The sequence below is a fragment of the Frankliniella occidentalis genome, unplaced genomic scaffold (genome assembly GCF_000697945.3).
Source record: "Frankliniella occidentalis isolate FOCC.00 unplaced genomic scaffold, Focc_3.1 Scaffold53, whole genome shotgun sequence".
Taxonomy (NCBI): Eukaryota; Metazoa; Arthropoda; class Insecta; order Thysanoptera; family Thripidae; genus Frankliniella; species Frankliniella occidentalis.
This window is the reverse complement of record NW_026267183.1, coordinates 1,039,811-1,048,022: the sequence shown is the minus strand read 5'-3', so window position 1 is coordinate 1,048,022 and position 8,212 is coordinate 1,039,811. Positions and strand designations below refer to the sequence as shown.

General features: G+C 37.1%; 2 protein-coding genes across 6 annotated transcripts in view; one reads left to right on the top strand and one right to left on the bottom strand.

Moving 5' to 3' along the window:
• The window catches only part of LOC113205731 (septin-1), a 4,613-nt gene extending 3,487 nt beyond the window's left edge, over positions 1–1,126 (bottom strand). The window contains exons 1-2 of the mRNA XM_026421461.2: positions 953–1,126; positions 335–527 (exon numbers count right to left, since the gene is read on the bottom strand). Coding sequence (XP_026277246.1) covers positions 335–527; positions 953–976 — 217 coding nt within the window. The 5' untranslated portion in view covers positions 977–1,126. The remainder of the gene's footprint in view (positions 1–334; positions 528–952) is intronic.
• A 454-nt stretch (positions 1,127–1,580) lies between these two features.
• LOC113205730 (phosphorylase b kinase gamma catalytic chain, skeletal muscle/heart isoform) lies at positions 1,581–7,841 on the top strand. 5 transcript variants are annotated; one of them, XM_026421457.2, is made up of 12 exons: positions 1,587–1,668; positions 1,742–1,966; positions 2,150–2,328; positions 2,406–2,526; positions 2,606–2,769; positions 3,533–3,632; positions 3,999–4,028; positions 4,112–4,218; positions 4,299–4,396; positions 4,916–4,999; positions 5,440–5,598; positions 5,678–7,841. In XM_026421457.2, exons 2-12 carry the CDS (start codon positions 1,875–1,877, stop codon positions 5,810–5,812), a joined length of 1,269 nt encoding a protein of 422 aa, XP_026277242.1. In that variant the 5' UTR covers positions 1,587–1,668; positions 1,742–1,874; the 3' UTR covers positions 5,813–7,841. The 5 variants fall into 5 exon arrangements, with proteins under 5 accessions (XP_052123466.1, XP_026277242.1, XP_026277243.1 ...); XM_052267506.1 differs by having other exon boundaries at positions 1,581–1,966; XM_026421458.2 differs by lacking the exon at positions 3,533–3,632 and adding an exon at positions 2,985–3,075 and having other exon boundaries at positions 1,587–1,966.
• The last annotated feature ends 371 nt before the right edge of the window (positions 7,842–8,212 follow it).

Sequence of the window (8,212 nt, the reverse complement as noted above, 5' to 3'; positions counted from 1 at the left end):
CCCACAAATTACCATTCATGATCAGGCGAATTAAATTAAAAGCCGAAATATTCAGTGTGCAGACACTGGACACCACCCACAGTTGTCACGTGAAGCATAGTTAGATGTGTTTCCAGAATAGCAACTTCAACAGATAATATTTGGGAAAGCCTACCCAGGCATTATCCACTCGTAAGCCAAGAAATTGTAAGTGGTAAAATAAAACTTATATTAACACACTTCAAAAACTATTGTGCTCTTCACTGAACAATCCTGTGTAGAACACAAATATCTTGCGTGGTGCTGACATTTGCCTAATAGATTAAGTACACAAATATCAGGAAAAAATACTTACCAATAGCATCAGGGACAACTCGCTCTGGGTAAAGATCCGTGAGAAAGAGACTGTTGACCAAGGTTGATTTCCCAAGACCGGATTCACCAACAACCATAAGAGTGAATTCAAATCCTTTCTTGACAGACTTCCTGTGTACTTGATTTGGGAGGTTAGCAAACCCAACATATCCAGGGGTTTCAAGGCTTGCGAACTGTTGGGAGCACAAACCAATTAATAATTAGTGTAGAATTACCAAATGTATAAGAAACCAAAATCAACAAATAGCATGAATAAAACTAGCAGCAGCCAGCAGAGAATAATACAAACTGCCAGAATATCATCAATATTTAGTAAGAGAATCGTCAGTTAACTAGAAACCAAGCAATTTCAGAAAAACAATAAACAAACTACCTGTATCACCTAACCTACGTAAATTACTACAGCATCTGTGTTAGAATAGTGCCAAACTTGGCCACAGTCATCCAAACATTAAAATATATTGAAAAGCAGTAAGTACAACTTAAAATTTCGATTGAAGAGTGGTTTTCGCAACAGGAAAAGGAGACTTAGAGGAGAAAATGGACAGGTACAAAGTGTCTGACCAGTGGAGTTCACAAAACACGAGCACTTTCTTACCGTTTTAACAGATTCACTAGACATTGTGGATGTACAAAAGAACGTTCTAAGTGAAGGGTTACGAATATATAAGCAATTTGAATGAAAATACAACACGGTTTCAGCAGGAGTCGTCGCCGGGCTCACTGCTGGGGCTCATTGACAGTTCACAGGGGCCTAAGTTTTGTCATGAATTCAAACAAGCATCCCAACTGACTAATACGTGAAAATAAATTCTTCCTAGAAAACCAAACTGAAAAACATGAAATTCTATCATTTAAGCAATAAAAACGTCATTAGAAATTTTTTTAGCACTTTTAAACAATTAAAACGGTGAAAAGTCTCCAAAAATAAACCTCGTAAATATTTGTCATGGTGGTAATTGTGGAAGGCACTTTTGGACGTTGTTTACGAAAAGGCAGAGAACAAGTAGTAAGGTTATGATTTTGATTGATCAATTTAAGGCTTTGTCAGTTTTACTTTTTTGAAGAAACTTTGTGATTTGTTCCCTCTTTGCGCTGTTTTAAAATTTCCACGCTGTTTAGTGAATTTGGATGTTAGAAGAGCACAGCTTCGACTTTATCTCTGCCTTGCAGCGAACTGTTTAAGAAGGGAAAAAGGAGGGGGGAGGGGGGGGGGCACGAGAGGGGGAAAGGGAAAGGGAAAAATGGCGACTGTGTTGTGAGGATAAATTTATCTTTCCCAATTTCTGATTTGAAGTTCGCCTGGTTCAATCTGTAAGACAGGTGTCATTCTTTCTATATTTTTAAAAGCGCGAAGTTTAACTACGTTTCAGCTGCATGGTTACAGTATAATGTTGCTGAATACAAATTGTCACTGCTATTGTGAAAGATTGTGATGAAGTGTAGACTTAATTCTTGAAAATATTATCAGAAAGTCTACTTTTAGAAATTTAGAAGAAGTTCTACTGAAGGACTGAAAGATGGCCAAAGAAGAAGTAGATGACCTGTTGCCTGACAAGGATGCTGCCAAGGAATTTTATGCTCGATATGAACCCAAGGAGATTCTAGGAAGGTAGGGACAATACTCAGTTTCCTTACCTATCTTTGAATTTCATGTCTTTATAGCACACTTGAGTAGTCTGTGATTGTCACATAGCATGCGACTTGTACTGTGAATATATGAATCTTTTTATGTTACTGCCAACTGATGTAAAGCTCATTTTTCCATGTCTTCTTTTGGTTAATATCCTATCAGGGGAATAAGCTCAACAGTACGTCGCTGCATTGAAAAAGAGACAGGGATTGAATTTGCAGCCAAAATTATTGATTTGAGTAATGATTCACATGATGGTGGTGGCGATGGGAAAACCATGCTTGAAGCAACTATAGAGGAAGTGAAGATTCTTCGATTAGTTGCTGGGCATCCTTATATCAGTAAGCTTTACCCCTACAATTTTGATTTAAAATTAATTAAGACCTATGTACAACTAAGTCACTATTTTTTGCCCTAGTTGAAATGCATGATGTCTTTGAGTCAAGTACTTTTATATTCCTAGTATTTGAGCTATGTAAAAATGGAGAATTGTTTGACTACCTGACAACTGTTGTCACCCTATCTGAAAAGAAAACTAGGTATGATGTGTTAAATTATTATTATTTATCATCTAAGTTCTAGAGAAGTGTGTGTTTATTTGGTTTTGATGTATTACAGATATATTATGAGACAGCTTTTTGAAGCTTTAAAATATGTCCATTGTAAGAACATAGTCCACCGTGACCTCAAGCCCGAAAATATCCTCCTAGATGACAATTTAAATATTAAACTGACTGACTTTGGATTCGCTCGTGTATTACAACCTGGCCAGAAACTGACAGGTGAAAACTCTTTGTTCTTATGTGTTTTTTGTAGGTTATTGCTCTGAAACCCTACAATTCACCTTCAGTTAATCATCCTATGTAGAACTTTTATTCATAAGTTAGTCAGGGATTACGGATTACAGACCATAAATATTTGGTTGAAATCATTTGTGGTGTGCATGTTGGCTACTGTTACAACTCCTTTATCCATTGTATCACCTTCTAATTTTTAGATTTGTGTGGAACTCCTGGTTACCTTGCCCCTGAGGTATTAAAATCCAACATGTTTGAAGATGCAGAGGGCTATGAAAAAGAGGTGGATTTGTAAGTAGTACTAATAGAATTATTATCACCTGCATGCACCTCGCATCATCCAAAATCACCTCATATGCATAGCATTCTTATTGTTTGGTTTGTTTGCATTATCATGGCATGTAAGTTTAGTAATGCATGTTTCCCTTCTGCTCTCACGTACTCATGTTTTAAAATCTTATTGTTCTCCTATACTTTCAATTTCTTTCACATTCTTTGGCTACCTAATATTTATATCATAGATTAATTCTTCCTCAGTGGTGTAATTGTTTCCTTTTGTGTCCCTCAAACGTTCTTAAAGAGAACACCTGTCATGCAGGCATTTTTACAAGTGAGACAGTTGATCCTAATTTTGAAGAAACCCTTGTTGGCCAACTAAAATGACCACTTTCTGTTCAATTGATCCCTAAATTTTGCTTCTAAATAATTTACTCTTCTGTGTGGTTGTTTTTTTTTTGTGTGTGTGTAGAGCTTTGTGGCACCCCGGGATACGTCTCTCCTGAAATGCTCATGACTGCTATGTGTGATAATGAAGAAGATGCAGAAGGTTATGACTTGCCAGTTGATATGTGAGTTTTGCTCTGCTCATTCTTTAAGTATATACCTTTCCCTAGGATTTTGCCTCAGAAATCATTATTTGATAGAAAAGAAAGGGGTGTGCAATGGTATCTCTCAACCATGAGTACCAACTCAGTATGAATCCAAAGATAGGTAGTGTTTTTCACAACTCGAAGCTTCTGCATGGCTTTGCATACCTGTCCTTGTTCGCTTCTAATATTTTCCTTGAGTTTTTCCAGCTTGCCCTTAATCTTAATATTTTTTTTCCCAAACATTTACTTTCTTGTGTTTTGAAATTTCAATGTTTTTACTGGTTGTGATAGCTTGTGGTACTTCTAAATCTTATTTCATTATAAGTCCCTTTCATTGATTTCTAGGTGGGCTTGTGGTGTAATAATGTACACTTTGTAAGTATTTTTAAAATTCTATCTACAAAGTATATTAGATCTTTAATTAAACTTCATTTCAAGTTGTTCTTCTAAATTCTCAGACTTGTGGGTTGTCCACCATTTTGGCACCGAAAACAGATGGTTATGCTGAGAAATATCATGGAAGGAAATTATTCTTTTACATCTCCAGAATGGGCTGATATTTCTGGTAAGTGTCCCAAAATTCAAACAATATTTTGAGAACCCCAACACCAATTTTATCATGTGCTCAATTTCTTTTCATGTTAGAACCTCCAAAAGATCTTATAAGAAAGCTATTAGTTGTTGATCCAAAGAAACGAATCACTATAGATGAAGCCCTCGAACACCCCTTCTTCAATATTATGGTAATGTACAGTTTTCATTCTGGAATTCGTAATTTATGTTTCAGCCTTTGTGACTTTACACTTTTAGTGTTGATTGTAAAACTCTGAGTCTGCTGCACTTTACAATTTTCAACAGTCTTATTTTTCTATTGAGCTATGTAACACATTGTATTCTGCTTTAGATGTTCCTTGTCAGAAAATTAAAGTAGTGCTTTCTATCAAATTTGATTTTTACAGCTCTATTTTACTTCCTCTTTTCAAAAAATCTGTCAAAAGCATAAGAGATGAATAAAAGTTGCTTTGTCCTTCCTTTTTTCTATAAAACTTTTTTTTTCAATTGAAGTTTAGTAAGCTGAACGGCTTTATTACTTTGTAGATTAAAAGTAATCTGCTCTTTTTCTTATATTTGCAAGTTTATTAAATAATTTTGCTTTTCTTTATCGCACGATACACTATGCATCGCTGTAAGTTGTACTGTAATCAGCTCAGCACAGTAATTGTAGCTATTTATTGCATGCTTATTGATTGTGGCATGCACAGCTGTGGGACCAGGACATCGCTCCACTCAAGCGCAGTCTCTCCGTCTCTTCACGTCGTCTTAGTCGCATCTCCGAGATGGCTTTGGTAAATACAATTGTGATGCTTTGTTCTTCCTTTCTTTCTATATTAACTGCTTTTGACAAATACAGTGCATTATCTGTACCTACCTGTTTTCTTTTGAAGTGTGTTACTTTGTAAGGGTTTATCTGTAAACAGTAATTTATCTGCCTTAGATTGGAGCAAAGTAGTTGATAATACTACCTGTGCTTTGTTATGAAAGCAATTTTTCAAAATCTTGATTTATTTCTATCTTCTTTTGTCTTCTGAGTATTTCCTCTTTCTTTTCCCCCCTGCTTTTTTCTTAAAATTTTACATTAATGTACATATTGATTCTGGTTGCATCTCCTGTCTGTTCTCGTAAAAATCACTGTTGCAGTTTTTACCAGTTCATGGTTTTCCCACGGTGTTGTTTGTGTACACCTGAAAATTAAACCGTGGTGTATATTTTCCTTTTCCTTTGACAGGCTTTGAAAGCATGTGCTTTCAATGCAAGGAAGAAGTTTCAGTTTGCTATTCTAGTAGTCCGGGCTACAATAAGAATCAAGAGGTTGCGGTTCACTCCTGAACCACTTTCAGTTGGTGTTGCTAGGGTGGATCCATATCGCATCAAAATCCTACGAAAGGTAAGTGGTATGGAGAGCCAAGGCAAATGGTTAATAATGTTCCTTGTTATTAATTGTATTCTTCAAACCTCTATTGCAGGTTATTGATGGCTGTGCATTCCGTGTGTATGGCCACTGGGTTAAAAAGGGTGAAGGCCAGAACCGAGCAGCACTCTTTGAGAATACCCCAAAGACTGAGTTGAAGCACATGTACGTAAGTCATCTTAGTCGATAATAGGCAATAATGAATTCAATGTTATTTGCCAAGCTTCTGACCTGTATCATAGTACAGTGGTTAGTTTAGAATAATGACTGTGTTGGTATTGCATCAACTGTGATCAGTGGCAGGATTTTCATTCCAGCCTAATATTTGATTATTACGTTTGCTGTTTTGATCTAACTTGAATCGTTCATAAGCCCCTCTGAAATGTATGCATATAATCTAATCTGAATTGGTATACCAGAATTTCCCTAAGAGATGCATTTTTGTAAAAAGCAGTTCGTGACTTGCTAACTTCATCAGTTCTGCACTTAACCAATGCTAAATCTGCAAATCTTTTGCAGAGTATCAAGTTTAACAGTTTTTGTTGTCTTCTAGGGAAGCTTACTTAATTTGATATTATTTTGTGTCTGAATTGCTTATTTTGAGAAATGTAACCTCGGTCGACTTTGCCAATCAGAGTAAAACATTATTTGGTGCCGTGCTTTGACTTTCAATGGTGCTTGCACCTACTTAGCTCTCTTAAAGCAAACATAACATTAGTTGTGTCTGTGGTATTGATCAGTGGTGCTGTTCTTAATGATGAAAAAAAAACAACAAAAAAACAAACAACCCAGTAAAATCCTCCCTTTATTTCCAGACTTATTTTTATCACAATTTGTAGTTAGATAATGGTAATAGTCGTAATGTTATTCTGTGAAAACCAAACCCTCCTCATATGCCAAAATTTCCTGTTGTCATGAATGAACAAATGTTATCAGACCCAAGTATTTCACCCTGTAATATGTATATTGCTTAGAATGAACAAAATGCCTCCCTGAAACTACCTTTTTAAAGAGAGCTTTCATTTGGTTATAATATTTTCTCTCTTAACAAATTTAATTCTTCTAAAATCAACAAATATTATCAGCAATTGTTTTAATTTCTTTAATTTGATGTAATTTTTGTTGCTTTTGCTTGAAACCAAATATTGACTAAATGCTAGAGTAAGCCCTGGGTTTTTGTAGGATCTTAAGAAATCAGTAAACAACTTAACATCTCAGGGTTGCTTAGAGAGACCTGTACAAATGCATCAGTGTGTATCAGCTCTCATTCAGTTGCTCACCTGAATAAGTTAACATGGTGCTAAATGGTCCATGCTGCTGTATGTGCTGTTCTGGTTCCGTTTGACCATATCTATCATACTGGCAGATATTAGTAACACAGTTCCTGTAGTTTTGATTAGGATTTTGGTGCAGATGCTGAATGTCATGGTACTATTGCTATTCTGTCATCGATCTCACTCACATATTTTTAGAAAAAGCCTTCCATGCACTATAGCCTTCAATTTAATTATTGTAATAACTTAATTCTTTCTTCATTTTTTCTCTCACTTTGCTCTATTATTTCCAATTTTTTGTAAGGTTCTTTCAAAATTATTTTTTTCTGGATGGACTTTTATTGTGACATCAGCATCAGCCTATTTTGTTCCAGAATTTAGAAATATTTTCTTCTGTGGGTGTACTTTAATTTGGGAATTTGTAGAGTATTTTAAGAAGTTCTCCTCCTTTTAGTTTTAATTGTCGAGCCTGACCTGTTAGAGCACTCTCAATTATTTTCTGAGGCTTGTGTCTAACTAGATTGTGAATTTGGCTATTATTTGGTATATTCATGCATATTTCATATCATGCCCACATGGCTATTACATTTGTTTTGTACAAATCAAATTAACAAGATCATGTTTGGATTCTGAATAATAGCTTATAAATTCTACTTCTCTTAGAAAATTTGCTGACTTGCCACCCCACTAATATAATCCCCCCCCCCCCCTCTCAATAGTTGGTTCATTTTTCAATACCCCAAGAACTGAAACCATATGGCGTTGAGTGTGTCGCACGACCCTTGCAGTTTGAAGTAGTGTAAATAAGAAAGAATAAAAGCTAATGTTCTGTTATATTTTTGGATAAACAAATTTTATTTGTAAAAGTCCTTCCAGCTAGGGGGCACCTTGCAGTGTAATAACGTTTTGTGATTGTTGATATTGTTAATAAAGAGTGTTTTCGAAGATCGCGTTGTATCTTGGCACGTCTTGCCTGACGTGGGCACCCCGCTCCTCTTCCCCAACAACAGGTCGAGCTCGGCTCATGTCGTCGGCGCAAACTTCGGGGAAGTCCAGCAGCGCCCGCCCTCCCCTCGTCACGCGTGCCTGGGGCGCGGCGACAGCGAGTGTTGTAGGTCAGCCGCTCGTAGTAGTCGTGCCGCGCACGCATCACGCGGCCCAGTCCCAGTCAAGTGCCGTGGTTCGCGGTTCGCCGTTCGCCGTTCGCCTCGCGCGGCTAGGCGGGGCGCAACGCGGGCCTCCCCTCCGCCAGCGCCCAGCCGAGCCGAGCTGAGCCGAACGCGACGCCGATGTGGGGCCGAGCGCGCCGCGCCGTC

Bases quoted from the DNA above. Each gene is read 5' to 3' on its own strand.
- LOC113205730 (XM_052267506.1), top strand. From the start codon at position 1,875: ATGGCCAAAGAAGAAGTAGATGACCTGTTGCCTGACAAGGATGCTGCC. The intron at 2,329-2,405 runs GTAAGCTTTACC...TTTTTGCCCTAG, and splicing joins TGCTGGGCATCCTTATATCA to TTGAAATGCATGATGTCTTT. The intron at 3,633-3,998 runs GTGAGTTTTGCT...ATTGATTTCTAG, and splicing joins TATGACTTGCCAGTTGATAT to GTGGGCTTGTGGTGTAATAA.